The sequence below is a fragment of the Mustelus asterias genome, chromosome 11 (assembly GCF_964213995.1).
Source record: "Mustelus asterias chromosome 11, sMusAst1.hap1.1, whole genome shotgun sequence".
Classification (NCBI taxonomy): domain Eukaryota; kingdom Metazoa; phylum Chordata; class Chondrichthyes; order Carcharhiniformes; family Triakidae; genus Mustelus; species Mustelus asterias.
Genome location: NC_135811.1, coordinates 88,758,502 through 88,775,806, shown reverse-complemented (window position 1 = coordinate 88,775,806; position 17,305 = coordinate 88,758,502). Strand labels below are relative to the sequence as shown.

The 17,305-nt window shown below is 41.6% G+C and overlaps 1 protein-coding gene across 1 annotated transcript in view; it reads left to right on the top strand.

Annotated features, from left to right (window-relative positions):
- Positions 1-2,851: 2,851 nt before the first annotated feature.
- The window catches only part of LOC144500646 (uncharacterized), a 30,629-nt gene continuing 16,175 nt past the window's right edge, over positions 2,852-17,305 (top strand). Inside the window, exons 1-26 of the mRNA XM_078223908.1 lie at positions 2,852-3,095; positions 4,754-4,948; positions 6,428-6,444; positions 6,556-6,579; positions 6,697-6,741; positions 7,145-7,246; positions 7,358-7,429; positions 7,826-7,870; positions 8,076-8,129; positions 8,451-8,504; positions 9,138-9,191; positions 9,464-9,517; positions 9,691-9,744; positions 9,888-9,932; positions 10,512-10,565; positions 10,670-10,714; positions 10,829-10,882; positions 12,790-12,888; positions 13,528-13,572; positions 13,676-13,774; positions 15,003-15,056; positions 15,208-15,315; positions 15,434-15,487; positions 15,598-15,696; positions 16,815-16,868; positions 17,129-17,227. Coding sequence (XP_078080034.1) covers positions 3,011-3,095; positions 4,754-4,948; positions 6,428-6,444; positions 6,556-6,579; positions 6,697-6,741; positions 7,145-7,246; positions 7,358-7,429; positions 7,826-7,870; positions 8,076-8,129; positions 8,451-8,504; positions 9,138-9,191; positions 9,464-9,517; positions 9,691-9,744; positions 9,888-9,932; positions 10,512-10,565; positions 10,670-10,714; positions 10,829-10,882; positions 12,790-12,888; positions 13,528-13,572; positions 13,676-13,774; positions 15,003-15,056; positions 15,208-15,315; positions 15,434-15,487; positions 15,598-15,696; positions 16,815-16,868; positions 17,129-17,227 — 1,764 coding nt within the window. The 5' untranslated portion in view covers positions 2,852-3,010. The remainder of the gene's footprint in view (positions 3,096-4,753; positions 4,949-6,427; positions 6,445-6,555; positions 6,580-6,696; positions 6,742-7,144; positions 7,247-7,357; positions 7,430-7,825; positions 7,871-8,075; positions 8,130-8,450; positions 8,505-9,137; positions 9,192-9,463; positions 9,518-9,690; positions 9,745-9,887; positions 9,933-10,511; positions 10,566-10,669; positions 10,715-10,828; positions 10,883-12,789; positions 12,889-13,527; positions 13,573-13,675; positions 13,775-15,002; positions 15,057-15,207; positions 15,316-15,433; positions 15,488-15,597; positions 15,697-16,814; positions 16,869-17,128; positions 17,228-17,305) is intronic.

The following is a 17,305-nucleotide window of genomic DNA, read 5'->3' as shown; positions in this document are numbered from 1 at the left end:
CCCCACTTAAAATCCAAAAACATGTTAACTAATTCATCCCATCTGCAGCTGGAATAGTGTTGATGTAAGCGAGTGTAACGCATCCCAGATGTTAGACTGTCTACTCGGTGTCAGAGACAGAAATCGCTCCATTGTTCAGTTCCAGGGCACCGATGTTCAGGGTGGGGGGGGGGGGGGGGTTGCCTTTGTTTAGGGGGTCAGTAATAGAATCTACACCCTACAAAAATAAACTTCACAAATATCCTACGATCAGATGAGACCACCAGATCATGCCCTGAACGTCCCCGGAGCGTTTCGTTAGTGATTTCAACTAGTTTGTAAATGATTCCCTCCCACGCTCCCACCACTTCGCAATTGTTTCTTTGCAGTAAGTAGGCTTAAAGGAAAGTTTGACCGATGGTGGGGGGAGGGGGGGGGGGGGAGCACAGCTTTGCTGTCTGTGACTCAAATGAATAAAATATTGATCCTCGCAATGAATTATTTCATCATTGCGTGAGGGAAGTTAGTAGGGAGGGTGCAGGAACATCCTGAGGTCCGGATCAGAGGGTTCACTCAGTGCTGGGGAGTGATATCTATTTAGCCAAATGATTGAGAGAGGGAGAGGCGACTTCAGGACTCAGTGTGGAGCCTTGCGCTTGGTGTCAATAGCCAAGTCCACTTAGACCATGAACGTCGACCAAGAGGGGTGGAACTTTAACTCTTGTAACACAAGCGAAATTCGTTAAATCAACGCGGAAGATTAATATAGCAGCTAGCATGCCCATGCGGACATTGGGAACAATCGCAGCGTTTCTACCCGAAAGCATCACATTCAAAGCATCACACTTCCAAAATGCACTCAAACTATTTCTTTTAATCGCCCCTGACTTCTCCCGCAGACCTCCCAGTTCCCCATCCCTGGATTCATTCTAGAAAACTTGCAGCCCGCGGTGAACTTCCTTCGCAGCTCCGCGTTCCCCGATGACTGGGATGATCTCCTGGTTTGCCCTCTCTCCCAGTGTGTGATATTTCACTGTCTCCTTTTTATTCCCCCCTCCCTCCCCTAATTACCAGTCCGCAAGTGCGTCCCAGCTCCCACCTTTAGAGCACTCTTCCTGACTCCACAACCCGCCTTTCGTTTGGTGATGAAACTCCGGGTTTGGAGACGGAGATTATCTGACAGAGTCTGTTAGAGAGATTGGGGTGTTCGCTTTGAAATGTGTTTCATTCACTCTGAGTTGAGGCATTAAGTTGCCTTACAAGCTTGCTCTGAAATGAATTTATCACTTTGGCGTTTTTTTCTCTCTCTGTAAGGCCCTGGGGTGATGATGTCTATATGGGTTTGTGCAACTCTTTTTAAGATAAATTATCATTGTTAAATTGTTCCTTATAACACCTCAGATTCAAATGTCCACTTTCCCCATCGCGACGCAGCACATCCTCACTGCGCCCAGTATTTTGCTAAAGTTACACCAACATGATTGACCATCCCAATAAATAATTGGAAGCAGGGAACATTCACTTCGCCTGTTATTTCGATGTTCTCTTTCGGGGCTGCAGCCACATTGCAAGGGACCGTTCTCACAGCCGTCTCTTTGCCACATGTCACTTTACAATGAGAATATTCCCCCCACCCCCACTGCACCACCCCCCCCCCATCCTCCCCCCCCACACACACACACACAGAGCCCCCAACCCCCCCCCCCCCTCCCCACAACAGTTCACCCAGATGTTTGGACATCAAAACGAGAGCTCATTATTACAGCAGGTGTGTTTCTAATGTGTGGAAGTCAGATAGTTGGCGAAGTACAATTGCAATCTCGCTGATTTTTTGTGGGATCGCATTGCAGTCATGGCAAAAGATAAACGTTTGGAAATCAAAACCAAACGGGGTTCTCGCTCTTCAGAATCATTCATCTGATCAAAAATAAAAGGACACTGACAAGGTTTACGACCCTTGTGTTTTAGAATTTCAAACCTATCGGATTGCTGGTGGCGATAGGCAGACAGTAAGCGTCTCCCTTTCAGCTGATGAGTTAGAGAATCCAATGCAAACTCCTGAGAATCCACATCACCACTCCGGAATGAATCCCACCAAATAAATAATTGTTTGATAATGGGAAATAAAACGCACTTAAAACATAAAAGCCTTTGAGAACATTTACAGCATAAATTGACTGATGCATGGGTTCAAATCGGAGCGATTATTTATAATTCCCAGAATATTTAACTTGGATCCTTTTAAGTTTATTTTATTGGTGCTATTTTCTCCCCCTCGGTTTTCTCGACGAGGTCTTATTATTGAGTTAGTTGCTATCAATGTTTCCTTTCTTTAGATGGGATGAAGAGGGAAAAAAATCTGATGAGTTGGCATATCAATAAAAATGATTACGTGTAGGCTGGGTTAGTAAAAGTGAGGCCATTCCTCCGCTTGAGTGGGTGCCAACCCCTCTGTGACCCAGTCAGTCTCCGACGTGTCTCTCTCTTTCTCTCTCTTGCTCTGAAACGTAGCCAAACCACCCCCCACCAAAAAATCTCTGATGTTCCTTTGCGTTGCTAAGAAGGAGATTGGGACAAAAAAAATGGTTCATCAAATTGAATGGGTCTTGGGTCGAATTGGGGTGGGTGGACAGGAGTGGGGGGGGGAGGGGTGGGGCACAACATGCGCTGTTCCTATAGCCACATGGCTGCTAGGGTCCAGAAATTGCCTCTGTGGCTCTTTGATTGGAGGAGTTGCATCCCGTTGGTACATTTCAGTGGATAGAGCGTGGACTCCTCCCGCGGGCGGGGACTCCGCCTGATTCCAGCGGGAAGCAATGGACGAGCCTGCCTGGAGATGGGCGGCAACCGTTCACACCTCCCAAGCCAGGGCGCACATAAAAGGAGGGTGGCTGTGCGGAGGGAACAGTAGGAAGTTTCTGCTGGGGCTCGGTGCTGAAGTTTGGAATTAAACACCAGAACAATTGTATGTCCGGACGCTAACGAAACTTTTCCCTTTACCCCAAAGAGTCTACATGTCTAATATTTAGACATGTTCAGCTTTGTGGATACTCGGACCTTGCTGTTGCTAGCAGCAACATTAGTGGTGGGAAGATGTCAAGCGGAAGATGATGAGTGTAAGTGTTTGCTCTCGTTTACTTTACTGCAGTTTGGGAAGGGAATTCTCAAAAAAAACGACCTGCTGCGAAGTTCGAGAGGGATGTGTGGCGTTTGTTGTTCAATTGTTTCTGGGGGAGGGAAAAAGAAAGTTAGAAAGTCTTAGAAATGTAACTCCGAAAACTTAAGCCGAAGTTTTCCTGCCATTAGTTTCAGATTTTCCGATTATTTAAAAAAAACACTTATGTAAACGCTTTGGAATAGTTCGCTGCAAGGAATTCCCTTTTATGGAATCGTTTTTTCGATCCCTGGTGCATTAAAACGACACACACATTGCAGCACAAAGCTAGTTCGTGACTCTCCAGACTGTCTGTAACTTCCCCCGCCAGCATCCAGATGCTGAAGATTTGTTGCATCCTCCACGTTTAACGAGAGGCGAACAGAACAAAGGACAAAAAAAATGTAATTGGAACTGAAGGGGGAACCGATGCAGCAGAGAGTTGGTTCAAAACAGCTGCTCCTTGCGAGTGGGTGTGTCAGAACAGAACAGTCCCCTGCGAGGCGAACTTCCAAAAAGTTTGTTTTTTTAAAGAAAATAGTGGGCAGGGCAACCAGTTCACAATGTGATTTTGGAAGATACTTTAAAAGGAATGATAAAAAGGGTAAATTGCATTGGAGGGAGACAATCTAGATTCAATTGTTAGGGACTTTATCTCATTCTAAGTTCAGCAAAAGATGCCAACATGCTCAAAGAATTATAGACATGAGGTTTTTGGAAAGAATAAGATTGTGGTTGCAATGTCGAAAATTGACTTGTTGAACATTCAAGCCCGGGAACTGAAATGTGCAAGGGGAGGGGAAAAGGTTACAGTGTTCGATAGAAGCAATCCAGATGTTTGCGTCTAGCCATTTAGGACTGAGCGCCAGTTCAGCGCCGCGGTTCAAGAGCGCCATCTCCAGATAGTACTGTGTGAGTCAAGTGTAGCAATCAACTCCCCCCCCCCCCCCCCCTCAACCCACTACACCGCCCTCTCCCCTACCCCCACCCACCCCAGACCCCCAAGAAAACCAAGGTCTAATTTACTCCGGCACCATGTAGCCAATCTCGCATGGGCGACTTTTAAGTGAATTCAGTTTGAGTGGATTGGTGGAGGAACTTGGTTGAGTTGTGGCCATTCACTGCTGTGTGTGGCAATTGGGTAACTTGTCCAGTGAATCTGGGATAGGGCTTGAGCGCCATCTGTTGAATTTCTTGCCCGAACATCTTGGGCTTCAATGTATGTTTAATTAAACAGCGACATGTATGTTTTTAAATGTAAAAGAAAATATATTTTAAAAAATAGAAATAAAAGCAGCAAAAAAAACAGGAACTCTGCTGCAACTTAAATCTAGTATTTCATGATGTGGTGCAGTTTACGAAATTCTGATACCACTGCCATTTAAAATATTTTAATTCAAATATGTAATTTACAGTTTTGTTTTGCATCGTTTGTGAACAAATAAATAGAACTCTGCATGATTTTTCTAGCCCGTTTGAACTTGGGACAAACTTTTGGCTGTTTTCGCCCCAAGTTTAACCTTGGTCAAGTTTTCTTTCTGTCCTTGCATTTCTGCGCATCAGAGGGCGCTAGGTTGAGCATAAATTAATAATCCTCCCCCTCTCCCGTCTGTATCTCAGCTAACGGACAGAGCTGCATGAAGAATGGAGAGAAATACCAAGACAAAGACATCTGGAAACCCGAGGCCTGCCAGATCTGCGTCTGCGACAATGGCCAGATCCTCTGTGACGATATAATCTGCGAGGAAACCAGCGACTGCCCCAATGCTGAAATCCCCTTCGGAGAATGCTGCCCCATCTGCCCTGAACAAGGACGTAAGTGTGACTGACCGCCTCTTGCTTTGGGCACTTGGCAAGTGCAATTGTTTGAAACTCCCAAAGACTTATATTGCCCAGCACCTGACAACTCTTTTAAATCAACTCATACAATGACCAAATTCCCCTTCTTAATTATCAGCAGCAAAATCGATTAGGAATAATAGCAATATATGCATTAGCCTTAAATATGTTGGAAAATAATAGCAATATGTATATATTTAAAAAGTGGAAACTAATATCAATGTATATATATATATATTTATATATATATATATAAGCCATAAAAGATGGGAAATAGTAGCAATGTATATATTTTTTCACTTTAAAAAGTGGAAAATAATAGCAATGATTATATATTACCCTCAAAGAGTAGAAAATAATAGAAATAAATACATATCGACCTGAAAAAGATGGGGATAATAGCAATGTATATATTTATGTTAACCATTAAGAAGTGGAAAATAATAACAATGTATACCTATTAACCTTAAAAAGGTGGAATAATAGCAATGTGAATATATGTGAATCTTAAAATGTTGGAAAATAGCAATGTATATATATGAACCATAAAAAAGTGGGAAAGAATAGCAATGTGTGCATATATATATTTATATATGGAAATATATATTTCCACCATAAAGGTGGAAAGTAATAGCAATATACTTATATTTTAACCTTAAAAAGGTGGAAATAATAGCTATGCATATATAGGTGAAAATAATAGCAATAAATGTATAAACCTCTATGAAGGTGGAAAATAAGGCAAAACCAAAGTGGAATTAATCAAATCTGGCATCCCTCAAAGTCAATAATTGTCAATGTTACCTTATATAACTTTTGACAAGATTCATGTTATGGATATGAACTTTATTATGAATAAAAAATGTAATTTGATACTGGCGTGGTAACTGACGCTGTAACATAGCAATGATTACATGAAAGCAGAACAATGACTATTTACTTTGTTTGTTGAGAAACATTTTTTGCCGAATCATTTTTAAAGTGGCATTGAATGTTTTGAGCTTCTGCAGTACAGAAATATAGGGGCTGACTTGTAAAGGCAAACATAAACAAGCCACTTTTCAGTTAGAGTTAAATGACATATCACTGTTCATGATAGAACAGCCCAGACTTGTGTCACTTTCTGGATTATTTGATTTGGAAGGGGTGTTTGTTGAAACCAGTTTAACTGTTTTAGTATTTTTAATTTGGGCATTAGCTATGACATCACTGAATGATTCAATGTCGATGTCACACATCCCGCTCCCCCCCCCCCCCCCCGCCCTTGCCCCTCCCCCGGTAGAGTTAATCCATGTAGCAGCCTTACAACCAATTTAAAGCTCTAACACTCCCAGCCCTGCAAAAATATGTACAGGAAACAAATTATCTATCATTCCTGAATTGTCATTGTGACTTCTTCTGTTATTTGAGAAGGCCTGTTTACAGATTAATCCCTTTTTTCTGTTTTTGTTTCAGGAGAAGGTGGAGAAACAGTAAGTACAGCACATTTTCACTAAGAGACTATATGAAAGTAACATATTTACCCACTTGCCATTTTTGACATCTAACTAACTGACTTATAAATTGTTTTTTTTTTCTTTCAGTACCCCTCTGGCCCCGAAGTTCAGGTAAAGAGAAGTGTTTTTCATATACAAGCTACAAAACTGATTTAAGCAAATGAATATAGTGTAATTCCTCAAACTTACATTTATTTACAATTTTAATGATTATACATTTTTTTTCAGGGACCTCAAGGCCCCAAGGGAGAACCTGGTCCAAAGGGTGATAGAGTAAGTAGAGTATTACCATCTTATCCCCAATTATAAAATCCAAGTTATAAAAAGCTACCAAACGTCTAGATGACTGATTGAAACAATGACAATAGAGGGCGACTATGCCCAGCTATTAAAATCGACAGGAACTGAAGTTTAAAATATTCTAATCATTCGTAGTCAATGGCTAAAAGCATTGGCCTCTTAAAGTTGCATTAAAATGAAAAGGAATCCATTAAGAATGATGGAGAGGCTTTAGAGGTTTACAACACACAGGAAACGACAATAAACAGGAAGAGGCAACTGAGGAAATGGTGGTAGATATGAGCGTTGACATAGCATGATTGCAGCCAGAGTGAAGTGATATATGCTATCTTTTCCACTTTAATGATGATCATAATCTTTTCTTTTGCATTTTTAGGGACTTCCAGGTTTACCAGGAAGAGATGGAATTCCAGGAACCCCAGGTCGTGATGGCCCCCCTGGTCCCCCTGGTCCACCTGGAACATCTGGCCTTGGCGGAGTGAGTGACTCTCAGTGTTTTCCCACTGAAACAAACAGTGCCACATGTCTAATCATTCCCAATACACTGTTGCAGGTGCCAGACATCTAACATAACTTTGCTCTCTTCCAGAACTTCCTCCCTCAAATGAGTGGTGGCTTCAGTGAGAAAACATCTGGCGGTATTCCAATGCCTGGACCCATGGTATGAGCCATTGATCTTTATTCCACATAACGCATGTAAGAGTAGAGGAAGCAATGCATCCATTAGGTTTGCAATGTTTTAGGTCATTTTTGCACTCCTGAAGTAAAACATGTCACATGTAGTCACTGACAGTGAAGATATACAGAATTAACTTTGATCTGGTGGAAAGATAGTCTCAATTATGAATAGATTAGAGTAACAGAACCGTTCACTTAAGATCAGTTGAGGGTAGAATACATTGGCTTGAGGGAAAAGATTAGCGAGTGCATGTTTTATCGTATTTATTTTAATTTGATTTGGTAAATGTGAGCACATTGTTATGGTTACTTTTATTTAACAATGGAAGGTAAAATACATGTATATCTCTTCACTGAATAAGTCTTGTTTTTTACCCAGGGTCCAATGGGTCCCAGAGGAGCTCCCGGCCCAGCTGGCACACCAGTAAGTACAAAAAGTTTCTTAAAATATTGGTTAATATTTGATTCTCAGAAAAAAAATCTGTTAAAAGATTGGAGGCTTATCCAAAACGTAAACGTTAAAGTTGTTGCTATCCATTGATTCTATTATGAAACGAGGGTAGGAATTTCATTGGAAAAGAACACAGCCTTTTATTAATTATATATACTTGATCTTCTTTAATCTTTAGGGTCCTCAAGGATTCCAGGGACACCAAGGAGAACCAGGCGAACCAGGTGCACCTGTAAGTAATCCTGTAAAAGAAATGACACCGCGGTTCCCATAAGGATGTAGTATTCATTCATAAATTGTTCAGAAGCATGGTTACCATATTTTCTAATAACTTACCTCAAGCTGGACCTTGACCATTGATGCTTTGAGAAGAAAGGTCCCCAAACAAATAATTGTTAGGCATGAGAATATTCTGATGCCAGCTATCAGCAATCATTAATTTCAGCCAATTATAGAAGGCATGAATATTTTGCCCCGTTAACAACACTACATTATTTATTTCTGGTTACGACGTGTTTAGCATTGTTACCTATACGTTTTTAATTTTTTTTAGGGTCCAATGGGTCCACGCGGTCCTCCTGGCCCCTCTGGCAAGAATGGTGATGATGTAAGTAGCAGCAAATGGTGTGTAAATGTACTTAGCGCAATAACCTGCAGCCACTAGCTGCTCTTTCCGTATTAACTGCAACTGAGCGATACTTTCAGCATTAGTTTCACAAGTGTGCTTATGACCATTGAATCTAATCGATTCTGCCAAACTGAAATAGTATATGGTCACTATTGATACAAGATTTTAAACTCAATCCTTGTTCATATCATCTAAGATTAAATGCATATATTGATTAAGACCATAAGACCATAAGACCATAAGACATAGGAGCGGAAGTAAGGCCATTCGGCCCATCGAGTCCACTCCACCATTCAATCATGGTTGATTTCAACTCCATTTACCCGCTCTCTCCCCATAGCCCTTAATTCCTCGAGAAATCAAGAATTTATCAATTTCTGTCTTGAAGACGCTCAACGTCTCGGCCTCCACAGCCCTCTGTGGCAATGAATTCCACAGACCCACCACTCTCTGGCTGAAGAAATTTCTCCTCATCTCTGTTCTAAAGTGACTCCCTTTTATTCTAAGGCTGTGCCCCCGCGTCCTATGCATGTACTGTGCTTCATTCAGAATAATTAACTTTAATCTCCATAGCAGTTTATAAATGACTGAGCTTGTTCTGTTTCTCCATAGGGTGAACATGGCAAAGCTGGCCGTCCCGGCGACCGTGGTGCTCCTGGTCCTCAGGTAATGGACTTGCCCACCAATATTTATCGAGCATAGTGCAACACCCATATAATACAGTATGTTAGATTTGTCTATCACATGTTTAGCTATTGAAAAAAGCCACCAGAGCAAGATGGCATATTGAAACAGTCAGTTTTCAAATATATTAATTATATATGAAAAATACACATATCAGTGCATCTCATAATATTATACACTGCTTCACCCAAAGAAAACATGTTTCATTTTTAAGACAATTCCCATATTTTACAAGACTTTTCCTATGTTTTCAGGGTGCTCGTGGTTTCCCCGGAACTCCCGGACTTCCAGGCATCAAGGGACACAGAGTAAGTTTAATTGCACAGTTCAGTCAAATTAATGTACTGAATAAAGATGTTTTTGTAAAGAATATGAAATGTTTTTTATATGGCAATTTGAGTCCATAAAGACAAATTCAGTTGTGAACTACTGTTCAGCTTTAAAGAGCCTGATTTCTCATCCCTCTGCCCTTTCTCGACAGGGTTACAATGGTCTAGATGGTGCTAAGGGAGATGCTGGACCAGCTGGCCCTAAGGTAATGTCTCCATTTTCCTTACATGTGGAATGCGCGTTCATTTCAATGTCCTCTCTTCCCATCTAGTTCTGCACAATATTCAGTCTTATTGGTATAACAATAAGTCAGTGTTCTAACTGTGATTTTTATTCCATTTACAATAGGGTGAAACTGGTGCCCCTGGTGAAAATGGCAGCCCTGGCTTAATGGTAAGCAAATGATTCATTTTCCTGCAAACACAGCCTTGATGGTATTTCTTGGGAAATTGCAATAAGAGAGACCCATTTGTTCGACACAATCCATTTGTTTTGAAAGCTACATACAAGGCCAATTACTAAGCTGTAAAGATACTCTGGGCCTGTATTATACAGTTTAACATTGATATCAACTTTGCTTGGAAAGCAGTTTGTTATTCTGGTCTCCACTTTCTTCCATTCAATAATTGGGTGCAAAAGTAGACATGAGTATAAGGGAGAGAACATCACTTTATACTGACACCTATGTCTGATATTTGTGCAGGTTCCTGATTGGAGCCCCTAGCTAACAGCCGCCATTCAAGCAATTTTGTTAGGCATTCCTCTGATCCACTAAAGCTTAAGATCAAGGGAATCTCATGGAATTTGCAGCCCTACTTTTGAAACAAAATTTAGTAGCTTTGTAGGGATTCATCGCAATTGATTTCACATCAAAGTATTGACAAAAAACACTTATTACATCACATTCTTCTACATTTACAATGCTGTGTATTAAATTGAATAGAAATAACATCTCACATTGTCTTGTTTCAGGGTGCACGTGGTGTTACCGGTGAGCGAGGTCGACCTGGACCCCCTGGCCCTGCTGTGAGTACAAAATTACATTGGTGAACTAATTGGAAAGGCTGTATGATTTTTTGTGATGTGACTCGCAGAAATGTAATAATGAGTTCTTCCTTTAACTATTGCAGGGTGCCCGTGGTAATGATGGCGCTGCTGGTGCTGCTGGTCCAAATGTAAGTATCTTTTGTCAACTTCGATCAACATGTTTCCTCAACTTTTCTACTGCTTGTTCGCCAGAGTCTGCCTTCTTCCCCCGAACATAACATAATCTGAATCTTGCCTTTCAGGGTCCCGTTGGTCCAGCTGGTCCCCCTGGTTTCCCCGGTGCTCCTGGTGCTAAGGTAAGACCATAAGACATAGGAGCAGTATTAGGCCACTCGGCCCATCGCGTCTGCTCCGTCATTCAATCATGGCTGATATTTTTCTTATCCCCATTCTCCTGCCTTTTCCCCATAACCCCTGATCCCTTTATTAATCAAGAACCTATCTATCTATATCTATCTATCGTATATAAGCCACAATTTGGCATTTAGCATTGCGGTTATCTCCTGCCATAACTGATATCCCCTTGGCAAATATGTCTGAATGAAGAGAAATTAAGAAATTAAGCATCTACTTAGTACTAAGGTCAGGTTGGGGCAAATTCAACTTTAACTGGTCACATAGTATTGCAAACCACGCATGCCTTACAAATTTGATGCATAATCGAATCTTCGATGTTCCATGTTTAAGAACATACCTCTCATTGACTCATCCTACTATCTCTAAGGGACTAAAAGACAGAAGTACCATGCTTCCTCATCACACTGCTTGTTTTGACAGGCTTGGATTTAAAGGATATTTCTACTGCATTTCCCATGATGTGAGAAGAATGCATGGGCTTCTCTCTCTTAGTGGTGTCAAGACCCATTGACCTTATTCATCTTTGTGAAAAGCTGTTGACTATTCTCCTTTTGGGAGAGAGGAACGAGTTCTGTTAACGCAAAGGCAGGCAGTGAGTCCGGAGCATTTTCTCTCGGAATTAAAAGACAGTGTGCCTTTAAAGGGAATCGCAAAAGTGGGCAGGACAGACATTCTCCTGTAATATAAAAATGCTCACAGATCAACATCTGTGAGATTACATTGATATCCAGGTTAGAGCCAAGCTGATCAATGACAGAGCAGAATTGCTTTGATTCAAGACAAGAGAAAATAAACAAATTCACTATTATGTGATGTGAGGTTTATACAGGACATTGAAAGCATTAACAGGCCTTACACTAGGAGGAATATTTTACCTTGGAATTACATGGTAGCTAGGAATATTTAAAGCGTAGGAATAAAACAGACTATTTAGCCCCTAAAGCCTGCCTACCTTTCAGTGAGATTATTGCTAATCTGTGAATTAACTCCATTAATTTCATATACAAATTCATACATGCTTTTAGTTTACTATGCAGAATAGCTGTTCTGTTCTCTATTTTCACTGAATATAGTTATGAATAATCCAATCTGTTGGGTTGGATGAATATCTTTTCCCATTTTAATCTAACATTCCATCCATTGATCTGGTATCAATGAGTGACAAGTTGTTCTTGATGGTCACATCCTAAGAGAGCCAATATATCATACGGCAAAGCCACCCAACTTTTCTGTTCATGTACTTCAAACTGAATAGCCTTAGGACGGCATGGTAGCACAGTGGTTAGCACTGCTGCCTCACAGTGCTAGGGACCTGGGTTCAATTCTCGGCTTGGATCTGCATGAGTCTGTGCGGAGTCCGCACGTTCTCCCCGTGTCTGCATGGGTTTCCTCCGGGGTGCTCCAATTTCCTCCCACAGTCCGAAAGACATATTGGTTAGGTGCATTGGCTGTGCTAAATTCTCCCTCTGTGTACCCGAACAGGCGCTAGAGTGTGGCGACTGGGGGATTTTCACAGTAACTTCACATGCAGTGTTAGCATAAGCCTACTTATGACACTAATAAATAAACCTTAAAATGGAAGAGATACCGAAACCTGTCTCAAAATAATCTCTCTTCATCCTTGTCTTGTGTCACCTGATCCTAGTTAGATAATTTTGCATCGCCTAGCTGTCAGGCCTAAACAAAATGCCAACTGCTGTTTTAAAATGGAGTCCGTTCAGTTAATGATCATTTACCAGTCCTATTGGAAGCACCTGGACCGCCAGGCCTGTGCTGCTGTTGCATTAACACTGCGATGAAAGGAATAGTTTGTTCCATTAAAATCTCTTCTTTGGTTTTGGTATAGGGTGAAGCTGGTCCCGCCGGAGGTCGTGGTGCCGATGGCCCTGCTGGCGCTCGTGGTGAACCCGGTAATCCCGGACCTGCTGGCCCTGCTGGTGCCCCTGTGAGTATTTGGTATGGGACGGGGGTAATCTGTTTCTTGCCTATCCCTTTCGAGGGATGTGGGCATCGCTGCAAGTTCAGTATGTGTTGCCCATCCCCATTTGGCCTTGAGAATGGGCAAATTAACTACTTATTTGAAAATTCAAAAGACTATCCACCATAACAATGTTAACGTATCTTTGATGTTGATGCCCAATCCATCATGCAAACCAGCCTCCCATTCATCGACTCTGTCTACATTTCCCACTGCCTCGGCAAAGCAGTCAGCATAATTAAGGACCCCACGCACCCTGGACATTCTCTCTTCCACCTTCTTCCTTCAGGAAAAAGATACAAAAGTCTGAGGTCACATACCAACCGACTAAAGAACAGCTTCTTCCCTGCTGCTGTCAGACTTTTGAATGGACCTACCTTGCATTAAGTTGATCTTTCTCTACATCCTAGCTATGACTGTAACACTACATTCTGCACTCTCTCGTTTCCTTCTCTATGAATGGTATGTTTTGTCTGTATAGCACACAAGAAACAATACTTTTCACTGTATGTTAATACATGTGACAATAATAAATCAAATCAAATCAGATGTGCTTTCTTAAACATTGCTCCCACTAATATATTTACTTTTTTTTTCACCATGTAGGGCAACCCTGGTGCTGATGGTCAACCTGGAGCTAAAGGTGCAACTGTAAGTAAATCATTCCTTTGCCTTCTGAATTATTGTGGTGAAGTGAGATTTTCTAGGAAATCCTGAAAGCACTGAATGATAATTTTATCTGCTTGTGTTCTAGGGTGGTCCCGGTATCTCTGGTGCTCCTGGCTTCCCTGGCCCACGAGGACCAAGTGGCCCACAAGGTGCTGTTGGACCCACTGGTCCTAAGGGTAACACGGTAAGTGGCTGCTACATTGCCACAGCAATGTATCTGCTTGCCATCATTGTAATCACTGGGTCATCCACTGTAGTGGGAGGAAGATTGGATTAAACTTTTAAGTGCTCCAGGTTCTGGGGTACCCCCAGGCTAACCATTTCTTTTTCAAAATTTCAAGTCACACACTCTGATACTAAAAGAATCTTTCAGTATGACAGGATTACATTACTCCAACTTCAGAATTAGTTTAACAACTGCAATATAATTTTATACCACCAAAATGTATACTTATAGAGCAACTTCAAATGGAAGAGCTTAAGTCACTTAGGTTGTACTTTCCCTCTCTGCCTGTTTTAGCCCCACCTGTCCAAGGATTTAGCCTCTCTTCCGAAATTGGACAATTATTTTCGAAATGTGGCCACCGATGGGCTGAAGATTCGACCTGATTTCGGCTGTTTTACCATTCAGTTGAGCTCTATTACATCTGGCTTTACATAGAAACATAGAAGGTAGGCGCAGTAGGAGGCCATTTGGCCCTTCGAGGCTGCTCCACCATTCATTACGACCCTGGCTGATCATCCAACTCAATAGCCTAATCCTGCTTTTTCCTCAAAACCTTTGAACTAGTCCCATCCCTTAAACGAATGATCCATTATTTTATATATTCATCTTTAAAGAACATTCTCTTCAGCAGCCCAGAGAATTGATCACCACTAAAACAAGACACTCATCATCAGTATCCTAAGGGTTAATATGAAGGCTAATGTAAAATCTAGGTTAAAAAAAAAGACAGCTATGCTGTATTGATGTATCAGTTAAAAATAATATGGACAACACTCTCTTCATCCATTATTAATCATCAACAGGAACATATATAGCATCTGAAATATTTTAACTACAAATGTAAATGTGCAGACTAGTGGGTCTGCCTACATGGTGCAATGCATATTCAGAAAGCTACCTCGGCCCTGATGCTCTATGACCCCTGACCGTGGGTTCTATTGCAACTCTGATCAGGAAGCCTGTGGAACCTCTTGGAAATTGACATCAACAGCTGAAAACTGCTATTTGTACTGTTCCCCCCCCCCCCCAAAATGTTCCACTGATCCCTCATTGGTCCTTTACCAAGAAATTTTCTGTAGAATTTCAGGGTCAAGGTGTTAGAAAGAATCTCATTATTTTTTTAAGAAAGAAACCTGCGTCACTATTGGCCTTCCGTCTTTTAATCTATATATTTTTTTAACCTTAGGGTGAAGCTGGTGCTCCTGGTGCCAAAGGTGAATCTGGTGCAAAAGGTGAATCTGTAAGTATTCATCATCAGCTTTAAGCAATTATTTCCACTTAACAGCTTCATAGATTTCAATGTAATTGGAAATATAATCAAACTGTATGATAATGTACAGGTCGACTGCTGCCGTTGAGTGGCTACTGATTGTAACATTGATATTTTCTAGGGTTCCACTGGTCCCCAAGGTCTCCCTGGCCCAGCTGGTGAGGAAGGCAAGAGGGGCGCTCGTGGTGAGCCTGGTGTTCAGGGTCTTCCTGGAAGCTCTGGTGAACGCGTAAGTGGAAGACTCTTATTTTCATCCACATTTCAAATCTGTCGCCTGATGTTTTGCCAATCTCTACGGTCGTCACAAAATACATAACCTTGTCCCTTTACCTTCCATTCCATTGCAGGGTGGCCCTGGAAACCGTGGTTTCCCTGGTGCTGAGGGTCTTATTGGTCCCAAGGTAAGTAAACTCGACAAAAAAAATGTCTTCTGTTTTGTTCAGTGTTACAGGAGCTGTGCAGTCAGCAAATTCCTTCACACTCCTCATTTCCTGTGCGTGTCCTCTTACAGGGTGTTCCAGGTGAACGTGGTCCCGCTGGTCCTCTTGGTGCCAAAGGCGCTACTGGTGAACCTGGCCGACCTGGTGAGGCCGGTCTCCCTGGTGCAAGAGTGAGTATTTGACTAGGATAAGGTACTGGGGAGTAAGGGATTGGGATCATTCTTAAGCAACTTTTTCTTTACACTGTCACTATAGAAAACTGCAAAAGCTATAAAACTCAAACCGTGAAAAACATACTAATAAATTGTATATATGATGCAGTACTCACTACAAGATGGAATATTAATGTATGAAATAAGGGACACATTTTTCTTTCCTCATGAATTATAGCAAAAAACGTAAGCTGCAATTGCAAAAGCATGTCCCTTGTTCTATACTCTTGCTAAAATTAGCAAGTGGAAGGAAATTTGGTTTTACATAATTTTGCACACAGCAACATCATGAGTAACTAAGGACTGGATTCTTCGATCTCGTTCACCCGGCCACTGCTGCCAGCGAAAATGGAGAATTTGGCGCTCCCATTCACAGCAGCGGGACCGGAGAATCCCAGTCATGTGCGAGGTCGGAGAATTCCAACCCAAGTATACCTTGCATGAGCTGTAGAATATACTACAAAAGAAAAGGATTAAGGTTCAATTTATCTTTAAAACACTGAAATATTTGATCAAGCACAGCAGATCAAAAGTGACAACATCTGATATTTAAAAAATCTTGTTCCTTGAGACTGCTCAACATGCCAGGGAGCATTTTGTCCCTTCGAGTTTGGAAACCACTTCATGATTCTGTGCTTGAAGCTGGTTCATACATTGTAAGAGTCCTTTGGGAGTATTTCAATTGTATAGACAATGGAGGGACTTGTCCCGTCCCGCCCGCCATGGGAATCGTAGCGGGTGGGGGGGGGGATGCGTGGAGGTGGACCATGCAAAGTTCTGTTGCCCTTGGGCGTGACCTTTCCGGTCATGGGGCGAGTGTGACTGGAAAATCCCGCCCAATGCCATTCAGTGGCTTCTGCTATACTTGTTCAGGTGCACATACAGGAATGCAAGACACTTCTTGAAAAGCGGGAAACATCTCAGACACAAATAAATTGTACATTTACTCTATTGCTCTGTGTAGCATGCACTCTAATTGTTGAGGTTGCCTGCCTAGCAGCAACTCAGTATGTGTAAAGCATTGGAATGTTTCTGAAAAATGTACTAATGTGTTAATTCAATTTTTTTTACTTTAGGGTCTGACTGGTAGCCCTGGTAGTCCCGGTGCTGATGGCAAACCTGGTCCCCCTGTAAGTATTTCTTTCTTGAAGAAAGCATTTTAGAATATTAGTTGAAAATTTTCACCAGATAGATACCATGTTGTCATTATATAGGCAGAATAGAATTGAAATTTAAAAAGTCATGGTGCTGCATTTTAAACTTATTCCACATCATTTATATATGAAATGAATGTAACAAATATCTCTATAAAAGAAATCTAGGTGTAGTATGAGCTTCTATAGCAAGCCTACAAATTGCCACTATCTGATATTCTACCTTAACCTAATAGGGCCCAGCTGGTCAAGATGGTCGCGCTGGTCCACCTGGTTCTGCTGGTCCAAGAGGTCAACCTGGTGTGATGGGTTTCCCTGGTCCTAAAGGTGCTGCTGTAAGTATGAAAATCAAAATCTAAGGCTACACAGCAGGTATCATAGTCCTTTTAATGAGAATCAGTATCCTTCATGGG